This window comes from Dendropsophus ebraccatus, chromosome 4 (assembly GCF_027789765.1).
Source record: "Dendropsophus ebraccatus isolate aDenEbr1 chromosome 4, aDenEbr1.pat, whole genome shotgun sequence".
In the NCBI taxonomy this organism is placed as follows: domain Eukaryota; kingdom Metazoa; phylum Chordata; class Amphibia; order Anura; family Hylidae; genus Dendropsophus; species Dendropsophus ebraccatus.
In genome coordinates, this window is record NC_091457.1 from 56,376,247 (window position 1) to 56,394,521 (window position 18,275).

At 43.2% G+C, this 18,275-nt stretch overlaps 2 protein-coding genes across 3 annotated transcripts in view; one reads left to right on the forward strand and one right to left on the reverse strand.

The window, feature by feature from the left end:
* The window catches only part of EDC4 (enhancer of mRNA decapping 4), a 45,319-nt gene extending 28,758 nt beyond the window's left edge, over positions 1-16,561 (reverse strand). Inside the window, exons 1-12 of one of the 2 annotated variants that reach the window (XM_069965887.1) lie at positions 16,337-16,561; positions 13,901-14,063; positions 11,362-11,473; positions 9,877-9,976; positions 9,105-9,291; positions 7,542-7,692; positions 5,930-6,034; positions 5,536-5,645; positions 5,227-5,310; positions 4,147-4,242; positions 1,927-2,026; positions 1,267-1,447 (exon numbers count right to left, since the gene is read on the reverse strand). In XM_069965887.1, coding sequence (XP_069821988.1) covers positions 1,267-1,447; positions 1,927-2,026; positions 4,147-4,242; positions 5,227-5,310; positions 5,536-5,645; positions 5,930-6,034; positions 7,542-7,692; positions 9,105-9,291; positions 9,877-9,976; positions 11,362-11,473; positions 13,901-14,063; positions 16,337-16,412 — 1,465 coding nt within the window. In that variant the 5' untranslated portion in view covers positions 16,413-16,561. Of the gene's footprint in view, positions 1-1,266; positions 1,448-1,926; positions 2,027-4,146; positions 4,243-5,226; positions 5,311-5,535; positions 5,646-5,929; positions 6,035-7,541; positions 7,693-9,104; positions 9,292-9,876; positions 9,977-11,361; positions 11,474-13,900; positions 14,064-15,821; positions 15,920-16,336 lie in introns of those variants that run through there. The other variant, XM_069965888.1, reaches the window with a different exon arrangement.
* A 635-nt stretch (positions 16,562-17,196) lies between these two features.
* Positions 17,197-18,275, forward strand: part of SLC12A4 (solute carrier family 12 member 4) — a 76,578-nt gene continuing 75,499 nt past the window's right edge. Inside the window, exon 1 of the mRNA XM_069965891.1 lies at positions 17,197-17,347. The gene's annotated coding sequence lies outside the window, so the exon portion shown is untranslated. The remainder of the gene's footprint in view (positions 17,348-18,275) is intronic.

An 18,275-nucleotide genomic window follows, 5' to 3' on the forward strand; every position in this document is an offset into this window, starting at 1 on the left:
CTGGCTGTCGAGGGGGTTGGGCCTAGATGTGATAATGTCACTGGGGGCAGGGCCTGCAGTGTCAACGTTGACGGGCAAAGTGGTGCAGCAGCCTTGAAGCTCTGCCCAGCTGGCACATTCCACCAATGATAAAATGTATTTTTCACTGGACCAAACACAAAGAAATTATTATAACGTGAAAAAAAAAAAAAAAAAAAAAAAAAAAAAAAAAAACACTGAGCAGCTTAGGCACGATACCTGCATAATCTTGAAGCAAAATAAGCACAAACATATGTACATTTATAAAAAATAAAAATAAAAAATAAAAATAAAAAAATGGAAAAATGTACATTTCCGCTTAGGGCTGGGCGATATAAACGATATGCCAAAATATCGTCATCAATTCGGTTGACGATATAGATTTTTGGCATATCGTCATATCGCGATATACCACGGAGCGGTAGTGAATAAGCTTCTCACTTACCACTCCGTGGTACCGCGCTGCAGGGCCTTCCGTTCACGCATCGTCAGCGCGCTAGCGCGCTGATGCGTGTGACGTCAGGTCTCCCAGTGCATGCTGGGAAGAAGACGCGGCCCGTCTCGCCTCGCGGACTCCATCAGCCAGCCCTGCAGGAAAGGTAAGTAGCAGAGGGGTCGGGGGGCGGCAGATGGCTTGGCATGGGGCTGATGATGGCCCTGGCTGGGGGGACATGATGGCTGGCACATGAAATGGCTGGAAAACTGAGAGGGGAGATGACTGGCACTGGGGGGGGGCTGATGACTGGCAACGGGGGCTGATGACTGGCAACGGGGGGCTGATGACTGGCAACGGGGGGCTGATGACTGGCAACGGGGGGCTGATGACTGGCAACGGGGGGCTGATGACTGGCAAGGCGGGTGATAACTGGCACAAGGGAAGGCTGATGACTGGCAAGGGGGGCTGATGACTGGCGCAAGGGGGGCTGATCACTGGCACAGGGTGGGCTGATGGCACAGGGGAGGGCTGATCACTGGCACAGGGTGGGCTGATGGCACAGGGGAAGGCTGATGACTGGCAAGGGGGGTGATAACTGGCACAAAGGGGGCTGAAGGCATAGGGGAAGGCTGATCACTGGCAAGGGGGGGGTGAGTATACACACAAAAAAAAATTATATATCGTGATATATCGTTATATCGTGCATGCATCAAATTATATCGTGATATAAATTTTAGGCCATATCGCCCAGCCCTATTTCCGCTATTGGTTTTACATTTATGTTTTGGGTGGAAATCCTCCTGCATACACACCTCCACTAACATTGTCGCTTTCTACTTCTGAAGGAAGTACTTCTGTATGTTGAAGACGGCAATGGCTAACATCTTGGATTCCAAAACTCAACACAGGATGAGTAAGCAAAAATTCAGAAATAGAGGTGAAAGCAGCCTTTCCATTATCCTGATTCTGGTGTAACTCCATCACATATAATACCTACAAAACACATAACCCACAACTGCTTACAATACAATATTACATTTTCAGATTCAAGGCCTAATGTGAAGCAAAACTGTTTTATTGCCACAAATACAGAAAAATTGTCACAGCAGAGAAATTCTTAGCCACCCACTGTGCAAAAAGGTTCATAATATCAAGAATACAGCTGTGAGATACCTACAGACAAACATTGGTAATAGACGTATGTGTCATAGGAGGTCGCTCTTAACAAGTGAATTCATAAAATTTCGGATATAATAGACATAACCCTAGTAGAACGAGCAAATGGACAGATTCTAATATAACATTAGTTAGTCAAACACAGTCTGTTTAATTCTATGGTGGTGTAAAGGAAAGCAGCAAATTTGGAGGTTTATGGTTAAAAAGAAGGGACTAAACAGATGAAAACTCACATTATTTTGGATCTATTAAATTATATACAATACTTTAGCTCATAATAATGTTATTATACTTACTTTTCTGTGAACATCAGTAAGTATCAGGAACTCTGCAGATAAATCCAGGGAAGCTTTTAACCCCGGTAATACACTGGAACTAAATGGGTCTGGAGAGAACCTGGAAGAAAATAATGAAGCATTTGAATTGTCACTTAGAACGAGTGTGTGTGTGTGTGTGTGTGTGTGTGTGTGTGTGTGTGTGTGTGTGTGTGTGTGTCGACAGGAGTAATAAACCATTTCTGGATATTATGTGAGCTGTATCCTGCATATTTTTACCGGTAGCCTTTCCACTCTGCAGGCTCCATCTCAAATTGTCAGTACTCCCTGAACATTGGTTCTAGAAAGGGCAGAATCTAGCTATGTTCCAGAATCTAGCTATGTTGTCTCCCGTACTAATCACATACAAGGGCATCTGTTACACATTACAGAAATTATGTACACTGGCCACTTTCTTTCAAAAACAGCTCCACACTTTTCCTCAGTTTGGGTGTGGTTTTGCAGCTCAGTTCCATTGAAGTGAATGAAGCTTATTGAAATACCACACACACACACACAACCTGGGGACAGGTGTGTTGCTGTTTTTGCAAGAAAGTAGCTGTGCTTTTTCTAACCCTGGATACGAACTATTGAGCAGAACTGGGGTGTGATAGCTGAACAGTAAGTCTGCTGCAGATCCCACATCCTTCTTTCCACAGACATCTATGGACGGTAGCAGTACCCCAATCCTTGTCAAGCGGAAATTTAATTGTAAAATGAATAGAATGGTATTGGTTAAGATAGAGAATTAAATTGGAACAGGGAGAAGCAGTTAGGCCCTTCACTCTCTGTTTCATTGCCTTTTCTGTCTTCACTTCCAACTCCGAGCCTTACTTTAAGAGCCAATGTACCACTAGGTACATCGCTATAGGCCTTTTACATTAAGGGAACAGCGCAAGGATGCTGGTGACGTGGTCCATTTCTTGAACCAGCGCCAGTCTTCTCCCAAGCACCAGCCGAGCATGAAGCACAGGGGGTGGGCCCTCAGTGTGACACAACCTCCATACAACGAATGGAGCCATGTCACAGAGAGAAGATAAAATCGTTTCCTGCCCAGCCGGTACTCAGGAATAGACCGGCACCAATGTGTGTTTAATAAAAAAAAAAAATACAAAAAAAAAAAAAAACACACAACACCACGTCACCAGCTTCCCCACACTGGTCTGTTAATGTAAAAAGCATGTAGCGATGTACATTCGCTTTAAAGGGGTATTCTGGGCCGGGGGGTATTTTGGAAGATCGCCGGGGAGGGGATGGAAATTGCCTCCCCCATTCCAGCGCCGGATTGTGCCACCTGGTACTTCCGTCTCGCAGCCGCTTCCTGGTCAGAGCTGCCGCGTGAGACGTGACGTCTCAAGACAGCTCTGCCATTCAGCGGCCGAGGCGGGACTCCGCTACGGCCGCTGATTGGCAGAGCTGCCTTAAAACGTCACATCTCATGCGGTAGCTCTGATCAGGAAGCGGCCGCTGGACGGGAGTACCGGGTGGCGCAATCCGGACACCAGTGCTGGAACGGGGGGAGGTAAGTGACCTCCGGCCTCAATTTCCACCCCCTCCCCGGCGATTCACTGAAAAAAACCCCTGGCCCGGAGTACCCCTTTAAGTCTACTGGGGGCTTCTTATTAGAGATGAGCGAACCGGGTTCGGGTTCGAGTCGATCCGAACCCGAACGATCGGCATTTGATTAGCAGTGGCTGCTGAACTTGGATAAAGCTCTAAGGTTGTCTGGAAAACGTGGATGCAGCCAATGACTATATCCATGTTTTCCACATAGCCTTAGGGCTTCCAAGTTCAGCAGCCACCGCTAATCAAATGCCGAAAGTTCGGGTTCAGATCGACTCGAGCATGCTCGAGGTTTGCTCATCTCTACTTCTTATGCAATGAGACAGGGAGATGAGAAAAGAAGCGCTCACAACAGAGCCTCTGTCACAGATTTTCTTCAATACAGGCAAACAGAGTTGGCTGGACCTCTGCATGACAGATACAAACTGAGCCCAATAGACCCTACTGACGTTAAAATGATATGTCAGGTTTTCCACTGGTGTCCATCATTTTTTGCAGGTTTGTAACATAAAAAACTGCATCCTGGACTTTTTGGCCTATTATTCAGCAGACTGAGGTTGATCAAACACATTTCCTGAGTAGAGTAGAGTGTTTTAGTGAGTATGTCATCAACTCATCTCACTCAAATATTTCTCTTACCGAATAGTCTGTAGGCATGTCCAAGAAACCGTGCACCACATCTTAATTTGTCTATTCTGGTCCGCCCCTGTGATCAGAAACCTCCAAAATGGAACACTGTAGACAAACAACAAAAGAAAAAAAAATTGCTAAATCTCCTAACATTTGCTATAATATTTATACATTTAAATAGAGATTAATTCAGGATCACCTACAACTATACAAAACTGAATTGTAATATGTTAAATAAAATAAAAAAAACACACAAAGAGACCATTTAAATCTGCCTTTTGTAGAAATTTACTCATAACTCCCCATAAAGAACAAGCGCAGGCCACGGTGAGTGCTTCAGTCACTGTGGATACAACTGCATCTGACCCCCAGTGATCAGCTTGTTATTCCCCAGCCTATGGATATCAGTCTCCATACACCCACTGTGTATGGAAAAAGCAAGGGTAGGGTGGGGTGGTGGTGAGGGTAGGGTGATTTTGACTAAATACTCACTTCACTGCTTGAGTTTGCCCTATCAGAAGCAGAAGGTCCAAAGTTACATGAAGGGATGCCAATCCCGGATACCCAGATGTACTACATATTAGCACAACATCCCACATTGTTTACTAGGGCGGTTAGGAGAGCATGCTTAGCTAAATCACTGACAGACGAGACAGTGCCCTGGCCACTGATTGGCTGAGCAGGCTGGCACTGCAAAGACAAGTGTGTCTCAGAAGTGGAGACAGGAGTATTCAGCCAGGACCCAAAGATGGCGCAAGACACTGGGGGGAGTGTGGAAAGGTATGAACATACTGTTTGTTATGTTATGTTCTTGGGCAGAGTTTAATTTAAGCAGAATACCCCTATAATTACATGCTATTACAGGACAAGTATGGTTAAGGGGGTATACAGTATTTTTTTTTGTGGCATGGTAAGGCATCAACAGAAAAAAAAAGGATTTTATTTTATTTTATGGTAAGGCATCAGTCACAGGCATCTGTTAAATTGATATAACAGAAGCTCCAGTACTGTAACTGATTTTATTAAAATTGGTTCTTTCCACTTGACTACTGATCATTATAAAAAGACATAAATGATAAAAGTACTTACTCAGGATCTTGTTTCTTATGGTTATCACAGAATAATAGACACGACACAGGTCTTCCATTATGTGGCTTCCATTCATGCAGACACCTGAACAGATGACAAAATTCTTAATTTATTCTTTAATTTAATATTTTCAAACAATTTCAGGATGAATGAGGACCACATCATAGGCGAGACCCAAATCTGTCAAACATTTAAAGAATATCATGTGGTGTAGTTACCCCTTTAACAACACAGAGATACAAGATGAAAGTATCATGTTAACTTTGCAATTGTGGAAACATTTTTTTTTTTAACATTATGAATGTATACCTTGGTTGATCCTGCCCTTCAATATAAATCTGCCAAAACTTCACATAACCATCATGGCTGGCAGTCGCCAAAACTGTTCCATCAGGAGACAGGGCTCCTTCACTTAAACACTGGACAGAAGGAAACAAAATAAATGTTATTTCTATGTATATTATAAAACACATTAAACTAATTGTATTTAAGTGTACCTGTCGATACCCTCCCCCTCCAAAAAAAAAATAATAATACAGATATACAACAGATATCATTTTTTAATCGGTGGTTGTTCAATGAAGGATACAGTTACAGCTAAATCCAGCCATGAACATTGCAGAAGAAAAAAAAGCAGGACTAGATATGCATGTCAACCACAAGACTGCAATAGCAGGTAAAAGAAAATAAGTAAGCAACCTACCCCAGAATGTCCAGTCACAGATATGAATCCTTCTTTGAGGTCACTGATGAGAGTAGGCCATGAGCTGTAATTTGCCCTTATAATGTCAAGGTCCCAGACCTCAGCCTAGAAATAATAAAAATTAAGGTCTACAGTTTTGAATAACATGGAGGGCATACAGTGCTGAAATATTAATTCTTTTCTGAATGTCTTCCATTATGATTGTGGTTTTCACACAATCCTCCAGCCTAGTTCTCCTAGTCCTGCTTCACTGCTGTAAAATGTGATGGTGGCACACAAGGTGAACTCCACAGCTTCCATGGCAACTTCTGTTTCTCACTGAACACACGCTACTCCTGACAGCTGTGCACACGTTAGAATTAGCAGAGAGTAGACAGTAGACAGCTCTTGTGTACTGCCAGGAGCAGAGCACACGCAGGAAGACACAGGCATCACCGGGGAAAGCAGGAAGTTCACTGCATGTGCGCATTGCACAGGGCATGCGTGGGGAGTTAAGTAGGACTACAAGAGCTACACTGGGGTAGGAAGGGTAGCATTTAGAAGCCAAAAAAGCATTACAGAGCAGAGCTCTGACAATCCTTCTTGGCTCTTCAAAACCAGGATAAAAGGAGCTTTATTCTTTGATGCAGTGTGTGTTGGCATCTTACAGGGTCCCTTTAAAGCAGGGGTGGGGAACTTCCAGCCCACGGGCCACATTCATCCCGAGCCCTCCAGATGCGGCCTGCGGCTCTCCTGTGATGTGCGCAGCTCTGGTGGGGCGGGTGCCAGCACGCACAGCATCCTCCTGTGTCTATGAATGCAACAGCTGCCAGACACAGGAGAATGCTGTGTGTGCCGTCTTCTTTCTCCTGTGTGCCGCACATGATGGCGTAATTTCATTGCATGCCGCCTGAAGGAGAAGGCCAGCACAGACTAGAGGAGAGAGACGAGGACCTGGGCAGCGTGGGAGCGGTTGAAAGGTGAGTGGGAAGTTTATTTTTTTTTATTTGGTACAGACACTGGGGGCTAAGTACATTACCAGGGACATGACTTGGGAGTTATGTAGGCTACTAGGGACATCACTGGGGGTTAACTCTGGCTACTGGGCATTACTAAGGATTCAGATCATAAACCAGGGGCATCACAGAGGGTTACCTACAATAGCAGGGACATTAGGGAAACAACACTTTGCCTTGCAAAGCCCAAATGGCCCTCGACAGGGAAAGGGTTCCCCATGCCTGCTTTAAAGCATTATTGTCATTTATCAGTCTTAGTGTTAAGGCACTCATGATCACTGGGAGAAGCAGGCAATTTAGCACTTTTCTCCCTGTCTCACTGCTTTCTTTCATTTCAGTAGTCAGGACAGGACAGTTAAAAGTCTTTATGCAATAAGTCAGGCAGAAAAGCAAGCCAGGAAGTAAAGCGCTTAGCCGTGTGTAGTACCTGCTCTATTTAGCAATCAGTGAGGGTTTGAACACACAGACCCTGACCAATTAAAACCTTTAAAATGTCCGTGTGTTTTTGAGGTGACAGTAATGCTTTAAAACTTTGGTTCTTTTAGCAAAACTGTATGATTTTTACAAATGTCGTTATAAAAAGCTTTAAAAAGACCGAGCAAAGTAATGTGCTTTACCATCTCTTCATGCAACAATGCAATAGTCTGGCTAGTATCCTCTGATAAATTCTCCTCATTTTCTTCAGGTATGTAAGGGCACCAGATTATCCGTCGGTTACTATTTAAGGGAGTGAGGTTTGGTCTACTGATGTGCACCACAATCTCATCCCTAGAAAAATGAATAAACAGAAATAAAAATAAAACACAAATTTTATTTTGCACATAAATGTACACATAAATCACACCTTAAAAGGGTATTCTCATATTTAATAAAAAATAATAAAGAATGTATACATTTAGTAAAAATCTAGGGCTAGATAATAAACTACAATAGAGTGACCTCACCCAGTCTAATGCCAGCATTCTGGTGCACCCCTGTCTCTCTGTTTACTTACCCTGATAACATTCCTAACAATCACTGAGAGATGCTGGACTGGGTGATGTGGGTTGATTATTTCTAGTACTAGCAAGCAGAAATTTTTTGTTTTGTTTATATTAAAACCAAGAAACCCAAAACATAATAAAGCAATACTTACCTGTCCCTGATCCCCCTACAGCATCACCAGCTCAATCTTTCCCAGCTACCTGTGCCCTAATGACCCAGTGGTAAGTACCTGCAGCTATGGGCCACCTCAGTCACTGACTGGCTGAGCAGCTTTTTCTCAGCTGGGTAGTAATGTCACAGGAGATACAGGAAGCCAATGGGGGTCCATGAGCAGTGACTGTTAAGCAGGTTTCTTTATTATGTTCCAAACACCCCTCAACAGCGCCCCCCTGGATTTTAACTTTTCACCTGAGTTACACAATGTGAACTGAACCTAAACAAAGCACTGTGTAATAAATAGCAATATTTAAAGGTTTGGCTGATATAGCTGTGAAAATGGGCAGTTATTGATGAAGAAAGCAATGTTTGCCAATGCATAGACAGGACAGATCTATTAAAGCGGAGACCACACAACTCTTCTCCTCAGTTTGGTTGTGGTATTGCAGGTCAGCTCCATTGAATGGAGCCAAGTTGTAATACAACACACAAACTGAGGACAGGTGCGACACTGTTTATTGGAAGAAAGCTGCCATGTTTTGTATAACTACTATCTTGTATAACTACTTTAAGGCCAAAAATGGCCTGATCCTAAAGGGGTTACAGGAGCTGTTCCAAGAGGCAAAGTTAGTAAAATATGTGATTCTAGCACAAATGTGCTGTTTTTAGTAAAGTAACCAACATGACATTTTTCCCCCCACAAGTCTAGTCACTTCCTGGATTTCTCTTAAACTGCGACCCAGCTGCTGCCATGCTAGAGTACAGACGCCACAGTTGCATGGTCAGTGGAGACCACCTGCCTGTACTTCCTGGACATTGCAGTTGAACTGGGCATGCCTGGCCCATCTTAGAGGGTCATAACCACAGACAAAAAATATTAAAACAAAGAAAGGTACATGGGGATTAGCAAGTCTATATCTCGCAAAGAGTACTGTTTCAGGAATGCTCAACACTTTAAAGATATGTTTAAATTTAGCATCAGCTAAAGCTTTTCTTAATAATACAATAAAAAACATTTTATTCAAGCTATAGAAACGTACATTATTTTTCCATTCTCCATAGTGAGTCGCCATACAAAGAGGCTTCCTGCTTCATCTAGGCAGGCCAGCTGGTCTGAGTTGAGGTGAGCAAACGCCAAGTCTGTGACACTACCAGTAATTCCTTTAAGCAATATTCGTTCTGCTGTGGTGATACTTAGAACTCTTATCATAGCTGTACCATTGGAACCTGTATATCACAAAGAAAATAGGATGAAAATACATTTTCTTAATCTTTACAAACCTCTCTATAAGTTTCCACATTGGCACAGTATCTTTTTTCTGGCCTTGGTTTATTACCAATACTTTACTTGTATTAGGTCTAATACACATTGAAACACAATGTAATATTAACATACAGTAAAAAAATCTTTCAGATGACTGGTCATGTGAAAGAATACATCCCTCCCACAGAGTGTACTCCCCCTCCCCCCAGCACTCCTAACAGTGCCCTGCCCTGAGCCATTACAGAACATTGCAGCTGCTGTATTCATTCCCCAAATTCTCCTCTGCCTGTGGAAATGTTCAGCACAAAGCAGCATGCTGTAAAAACAAATCATATTCTTGACATTAGCACTAACTACCTCTAGACCAAAGACCTGTAATGAGTTAACTGCATTACCATTCCTCATGAATCAAGTGACAGCTATGCAATAATCCAAAATGTCTATTTTTCCAGTCTGTATCAGGTCCCCAATGATGCTGTTTTTTACTGTATATTGCACTATGCCTTATTGTTCTCACATAACCAAAAATACACAGAAAACCATAATACCTCTTGTAGCATATGCAAGGTAAGCATTAGACACAGCGATCAGGTTTCCATTATAATATTTCTGTTCCCAGTCATATTTTGCCACAGGTTGTATTTTCACCTGTACATAAAGAGACAAAACTTTAGTAATCCATTTATTGCTATGTGACAGTAACAGACAATATGTACCACTCTAATTTTAGTAAGGGTGCTATACATTAGATCCATGATACAAAACTCAAAAGAAACACAAAAATTGAGTGCACATCCAGAATGTGATACTACCACACACTTAGATGACAACAACACACACAGTATACACTAAAAAGACATGGCATGGTCAGAACTCTTAAAAAGGGATTAAAAACTTATCAGCAGATGCTTATAATTAAAATTGTTCAAGAAATAAATGCTTATTTTACAGGTCTCTTGGCACAAATAGATGGACCAACCAAAAAATAAAAATTACAATGTGATATCCAAATAAGATTCCAAATTATACTTTAAATTTTTTTATACTAAAATGATTGACACTTGCTCAGGCACTTGGTAAACATTGTGAAGCACAGGACCCATAAAACATGTTACAAAGCCCAAAGCCAACAGATTGCATACAGGGAAAAACACCCGCTTTCAATCACGTCTATGAACCTCTAAGTATAGACCTATTAACTAAACAATGAAACATACCTAGGACGACTTTAAAAAGTTTACACATTAAACCGAGACTTTTTACTTCAATTATTTTATATATACACTTTTTTGTTAGACTCATGTCACCATAATGTAATGTAACCATATACTTTACTCACTTATTGACTTATATGTAACATTATAGGGTTAGCTTACTTGAAATAGAATATTATTTTCATTGTTAAAAGGATTTCTTCTCCGATACTATATACACATATACAGACTAAATTGGCCCCTTAACAGAGGAAGAATAGAGTCAGGCTGGAGTTGCAGCAGTTGCAGCTTTTATGGAAAAGCAGATGGTGGGAAAAGAAGTTTGGGGGAAAAAAAAAAAAACAGTCAAGGAAGAAAATCTCATTTTCAGTGTGGTCTCCCTCAGTGTGAGGCCTATTGAGGGATGGCTGTAAGTGGGGGAGACTCAAAATGACCCCTATACAAGCAGCTCTCTTCTACTCTAGCAGATTAATCTACTGCACTCAGATATGTTCTAGGGACGCACGGACACAGTTGGTGCAACCTGGTAAAAGTAAAATCTGTTTCTTTTTAATACTGTAAGAAAGCAGATGTATCTGAGAAAGTTTTATAAAAACACAACAGTTTTATATTCAGTTTGAACCAAAGTCAGAGTTTGATGCAAAAGGAATAAGAACTATAAAGGAAGGAATTCTCCTTCTTGCCGGGTCCGTGTGTGGCTTTGACATGTGGTGCTATCAGCAGTGTCCTGTTCCATCAGAGAAGAAGTGTGTCTGATCTGCCTTCAGTCCTGAATGATCATCTAAGATTATTTATGGACCAGAGCACGGTTGAACTTACCTTGTTGCTTCCTCTTGCTTTGCTACAAATATTAGAATCACTACTGGCCACAATCTCAACATCATTGCCCACAATCTCAATGCAAGCAGGAGAGTCACCCCCAGAGAGGCAGCTACAGTTGAAAAACAAAACAAAAAACGGTATTTAAAGTCAATGTAGATGATGATAAATGCAGCTTAAAGGGGATATCCAGCGCTACAAAAACATGGCCACTTTCTTCCATAGCCAGCCCCTTTCTTGTCTCCAGCTTGGGGGGTGGTTTGCTGCTCAATTCCATAGAAGTGAATGGAGCTTAATTGCAAACCGCACCTCAACTGGAGACAAGAGTCGTGTTATCTCTGAAAGAAAGTGGCCATGTTTTTGTAACACTGAATAACCCTACCCTTTAACCCTACAATCTCATTCAAACACCAAAAACGTCAAAATGCAAACGATTTACCATATAAACATTTTTTGATCAGTCAAAGCTTAGAAAGTCCAGACCAAACCCACTAGAACAAGCAGAGAGAAAACCAGGACGGTTCTATATACTTACACTGGGATTTCATCTTCTCCCAGCTCTCTATTGCTCCATACATGCTCTTTTCCAGTGTAAGAGTGGGTGAGGTTTCAGCTGTATTCCATGTGGGTAGCAGACTACAGATCCCATCATACACTGCGGTCATCTATTTTGGGGGATCTTCCCCTCATCCTGTATTTCCCTGTAGTCTCCACCCTTTTGTGCACTTCATGTTGTGCTTTCATTGCTAAACCTCACATATTAGTCCCTAGTCCCAATCCCTTGCTGTTTCACAGACAGCTCGCTCTCCACTAATTCCTAGTGCTGCAATGGAGCATGTGCAGCCAACAAGCTTAACCCCTTCCCTCCTGGGCATATTTTCGATTTTGTGTTTTTGTCTTTTCCTCCTCGGGTTTAAAAGGCCATAGCACTTGCATTTTTTCACCTACAGACCCCTCTAATTTTTTGTGCAACTAATTGTACTTTGAAATGGCAGACTTAATTTTTACAAAAAATATATTGCGAAACCAAAAAAAAAAAAAATAAATAAATTATATGCACAGTGAAATTGAAACTAAAACGCAATATTTTTTATTTGGGGTGGTATTGTTATGCATGTTTCTTTAGTTGTTACGATTGCAACGATATGTAACATGTATAACTTTTATATTATTTGATGGCTTATAAAAAAAATCAAGACCTTTCGAAAAAACTAAATGTTCCTTAATGTTACTTATAGCGCTTTTATATTTATTGGTCTATGGGGCCGTGTGAGGTGTCATTTTTTGTGCCATGATGTGTACTTTTTCTCGGTACCTTAATAGCTTATATGGGTCTTTTTGATCGCTTTTTATCACAATTTTTCTGAATTTAATGCGACCAAAAATGCGCAATTTTGCACTTTGGGATTTTTTGGCACTTACGCTGTTTACCGCGCGAGATCAGGAATGTGATAATTTAATATTTCGAGCGATGTAAAATATATTTATTTATATTTATAAAATGGGAAAAGGGGGTGATTTAAACTTTTATTAGGGGAGGGGATTTTTTATTATTAAAAACAGGGGGACTTCTATATACACAGCACTGATCTCGCATTTAAATCAATGCTGTGTATATAATAGAGCGCCAATCCATCAGATACGTGCATTATTATAATGGTCTGCTGCAGACTAACTAAATAGATTGCCGAGCCGGGATCAGCGTCATTCCGACGCTGAGCCCCAGTCGGCTCAGTACACTGGATCTCGGGGATACGATCGCAGGTGGGGGAGATCCGGCCACTAGACACCAGGGAGAGGCGCACACAAGGCAGTTAGAAGCATCTGTCATGTTTCACAGCTGCATCTAACTGTCCTAATTAGCGGGCGCGGCCGATCGGCGGCATCCGCTAATAGCCGCGGTCCGTGCAACAGTAGGCAACCAGGATCGCGGCGGTTCAGAGCGGCCCCTCTCTGAACCTCCCCTTCATTGGGTTTTCCCAATCATGAGTTTTTGGGTTTTTTTTGTGATGAAAAGACAGAAACTATCTTAGGCAGGGTTTGTGTTATGATTGTGCCTTCCAAGGAACAGATATGTTAACATATCTGTGCATGGACTGGCACAGACCCCATTTACTTCTATGGCTTAAATGGAGTCAGCTAGTGACTACATTTGGGTTATTAACCGCACTTATTAGGCTTACTGCACTTCTGAGTCCATATGAAAACATGTGGGAAAGGACCTGAACATAGTCATTAGCTAACTACATTCAAGTTATAGAAGTAAATGGAACCCTTGCAATGAGAGATTGGCACCTGACTTCGACAGGGTCCAATGTATCCGCTCCTCAGAGGGCACAATCTGTGTGAACACACCCTTACTATCCTGGGCTTATTACTAGGATATGTTGTAATGTTTATTTTTAGTGTGCAACACTTGTACAACTTTGAATTATGCCGCTGCAGGTTGTTAGTGGCCGTTTGTCTTTAACTCTTTATTGTTTGATAAAACCTTGAATTAAGTTAAACTGTAAGTTTGAAAGAAAAAAAAAATACTTACATGACTTGCTTCTCAGGGAATGGCATCTGAACATTACGAACTGTATTGTCCAGCAACGTAGCATCAACACTTGTGGCATCTGGATGTGTTACAGGGTCAGAAATGAAGCCATTCAGTTCTCCATTAAAAGAACTTGACTTTCGACGACTTTCATTCAGAGGATCTAAAAAAAAAAATGACTTTTTAATTGTTTAGTCAATGTGTTGGATCTTAGAATAAAAGACAAAAACATGTATAGAGACACGTAGACAGACTAAATTGGTCCACATTTATCAATCTATCTTTTTTGTCTATGATAGATAGCAACATATCAGAGTCCACGAAAGCTGAGCTGTGATGAATGAGCCAGATGCGCCAATTGCAAAGTGTCAGAAGCTAGAAAGAAAATGTTGGTTAGAGAAAGAAGAGAAATTAATGGACCGCTAGTGGGCAGAGCAAAAGAGGACATTATACATGTGCTTGGAAGCAAGCCCGGACAGTGCACGGGAGAAGGGTTTCCTATAGAAGAAGAAAGAAGAGATGGTCAACGAACAGTGGTTTACCTGGAATGTTTTATTATGGAAGGGAAGGGAACTACAAGAGCGGAGGAGACATGAGAGAGGAGAGACAGTGAAATTATTGGCGATTGTTGTGTGTTTTGAGCTCACAGTTTTTTAAAATTGTAACTTGGTTTAAGAGCATTGCTTTTGTTTAAGAGCTTCCTGAACTGGGTGGGAGCGGGAAAGCGGGAGGGGCATGGCTTGCACAAAGTGGTCTACAGCACTGTACTCTGACCCATTAAGTCTCCCTCACCTTCCAAACATAGCTGATCCACTTCAGGCTGGGGCTTACATCAGGGAACAGGACTGTGGAGGTAATCTCTTCATAGCTGTAACCTCTCTCTCCCCCCGGACAGAGAGTGCTACATGTATGTGCCCACATATGCCCTGCCCATTCCTTCATGCTCCCTGCAGTCTCTGTCAGCCCTTGTGTTTCCCATCCTCTCCATTCTTGCTATAATGTGCCTGCACTTACACTCAGCTATACACACTGCTGTTATAATGTGCCTGCACTCACACTCAGCTATACACACTGCTATATAGAAAAGTTTCTGTCACTGTCCTCCTGCACAGCTGTGATTCTCACTTTCTGATTGGTCCATGCTGAACACACTCCCCTTCCCATTGCTGTCATGTGACCACACAGACCTCCTTCCTTATTCTAGCCTGTTGTACTACACTACTGCATTACGGGGATCTGCAGTTCCATCCCGTATCTACAAACTTCTGCTGTGTTTTAGGTTTATGCACTTACTATACATTATACACCACATGCTGATGGCTATACTCTACAGTAATGTATAATATGACAAATCCAGCTGTTTCTCATTGTTTCATCTGTTCTACATGTTATTCAATATATAAAAAAAAAACATTATTTTTGGGGGTGTGGAATCAATTGTCTGCATATCAGCAATTTCTTATGGGAACATTTCCTTTGGTATAAGAGTGTATTTGGTCCCGGAACCAACTATGCTCGTAATCCAAGGTACCGCTGTATTTAAAAAAAAAAAAAAAAAGAAAAAAGTTATTGGCTCTTTACTCAGGCTGACACGTGGCGCTGAATACTGTCAGATCAGAAGCTCTTTGGGATCCAGTAGGTAGTTTTAAATACTGTTATATTCCACAGATTGTCCCTGGAGGATGGAAGATCTGTGGCCAGTCATAATATATATAGTTTACACTCCTGACACAATTTAAACATATGACTGCATAACCAAGCAGGTGTTACCAATTGGAGTCTTGTCACTACACTGCACAGGACCCAATCAGAGCAGACAGTGCCTGACAGTGTAAAGACCCTCCAAGTGGTGACACCTAATTGGTTATTGAGTGATACATTTCCTTACATTCTTACTAGAAATCTATTTCGTGGACAATACCTGGATTTGCTTTAACTGACAGGTGACAGGACCTCTTAGGTAAAATAACAAATCTCTGTACAGTTTTTATCCCTCATGGACCTGCTTTCCTCTTTGAACTCTGACCCCACTGTTGCCATGCAACAATGCACAAAGTTTCCCATAATCCTCCTTGCTTCTTTGCACACACTGCGTCAGTGTGGGCCTATAGTATGACCCGTCCCAGGGATGTAGAAGCATACAGAAGGGTCCATTAGCTTCTGCTGGGAGTTATAATGCAGCTCGGCAGACGTGATCAGTGCTGCCTGTGGGGGGTGATGAGAGTGATAACATTTGCTCCATCACATACAAAGTAAACTTTTGCTTAGAAATAACTAGCCCAAGCTGCCTGTCCCCCGGCCCGGTATAAGGCGTCAGTGCTCCGAGATATATATATAATATACAGAACCGATCCGCACAGCCGAGGCTCCCCCCATCTCTACTCTAAACTTCCCAAACTGACTTCCGCCTCCCGCACATCCCTCCCCGCTTCTCACCTCCGGGACGATCTAGCTTCAGAATATCCCTCAGGTGCTGAGTGGCATCCACATCAATGTTAGGGGCCGAAGCCATCCTTTATCTAGCGCTCTCCCGCCTCGAGCACAACAAGCACGTAAAAGCCGTTCCCCAACTCTATGGACTTCCGCTCCGTTCTGTGCTTGATTTTCTTCTTCCCCCCAGAAAACTAGAGCGCGGCTCAATGGTTCTTCCAGTTACAGTACTGGAGCTACTCCTGCTAGGATTGATGATGTGTGGGTCACGTGGTACATGGAGTGGTCACATGATTTCTCTCTGTGTTGCCTTTTTGGTTACTGTGGAGCAGATGTAATAATGATAGACTGTGTGATGGTGTGACTGGCGCTGCAGGTGGGGGGTCACCTGGTGTCTGGCAATGTTACCTTATTAATAGTGACTTCCATTAGTTGGCATACATTTCATCCATACAATGTCTGCATACCACAATTTCTGGAACCCTTAAAGGACAACTCCCACGAAAGATTTTTTTTAGCTTATTTAACACACATTACAAAGTTATATAACTTTGTAATGTGGTTAAATACCCGGTCTGGCCCCCTTCCCCCACTTTCGGACCCCCGACCGGAAGTTAAAGAATATATACATTACCTATTACGATCGTCACGGTCCTCTTCTCCCGGGCGGCATCTGGTGACGACGACGTCAGAGCTGGGGGGCGGTCCGGGTCTTCTTCCTCCTCGGCGTCTTCATAGAGAGTGAATGGGACGGAAAAGGCTGCTGGTGCACATGCGCACCAGCAGCCTTTTCATTGGCTGGAGCGCATCACATGGCTTCCAGCTTGCTCAGCCCTGTTTGGCTGAGGTTGCTGGAAGCCATGTGATGCGCTCCAGCCAATGAAAAGGCTGCCGGTGCGCAAGCGCACTGGCAGCCTTTTCCATCCCCAGGACCCGGAAGTCAGAGACATCGCTGGACGGCGGTGACGGTGAGGCGGACGGCGGGCGAAGGGAGTGGCGAACGTCACCGGAGGGATGGTGAGTATGGTGTCTGTGTGTGTCTGTGTTGTTTTTTTTTTTTGAGGGGTCCCGCGGGAGTTGTCCTTTAAGCCATGCCTATTTTCGAGAGGCCATCCCCACTTTCCAGTAAGATGTGCTTAAAGGGAACCTGTCACCCCCCGTGCCGGGGTGACAGGCTCCCGACCCCCCGTTAGAGCCCCATATACTTACCTAATCCCGCCGGGTCCCGCTTCTGGAGGTGGTCGGGTGACGGAGATCTCAGCCGCTGCAGCCCGGCGCGCGCGCTGAGAGATGAGTCCAACGCTCATAGAGAATGACGGAGCGCTGGACTCTCCCGTCATTCTCTATGGGTGTTGGACTCATCTCTCAGCGCGCGCGCCGGGCTGCAGCGGCTGAGATCTTCATCACCCGACCATCTCCAGAAGCGGGACCCGGCGGGATTAGGTAAGTATATGGGGCTCTAACGGGGGGTCGGGAGCCTGTCACCCCGGCACGGGGGGTGACAGGTTCCCTTTAAAGGGGTACTCCTTAAAGGGGTTATCCATCGCTACAAAAACATGGTCACTTTCTTCCAGAGACAGCCCCACTCTTGTCTCCAGCTCGGGTGAGGTTTTGCTGCTCAGTTCCATTGAAGTGAATGGAGCTTAAAGGGGTTATCCAGCGCTACAAAAACATGGCCACTTTTCCTGTACTGTTGTCTCCAGTTCAGGTGCGGTTTGCAATTAAGCTCCATTTTCTTCAATGGAATTGAGTTTGAAACCCCACCCAATCTGGTGACAAGAGAGGGGGAAAAGTGGCCATGTTTTGTAGCGCTGGATAACTCCTTTAATTGCAAACCGCACCTGAACTCGAGACTAGAGTCGTGTTGTCTCTGAAAGAAAGTGGCCATGTTTTTGTAGCATTGGATAACCAGGCAGAAGGATACTAGGTGAGGCTGGAGAGGTAA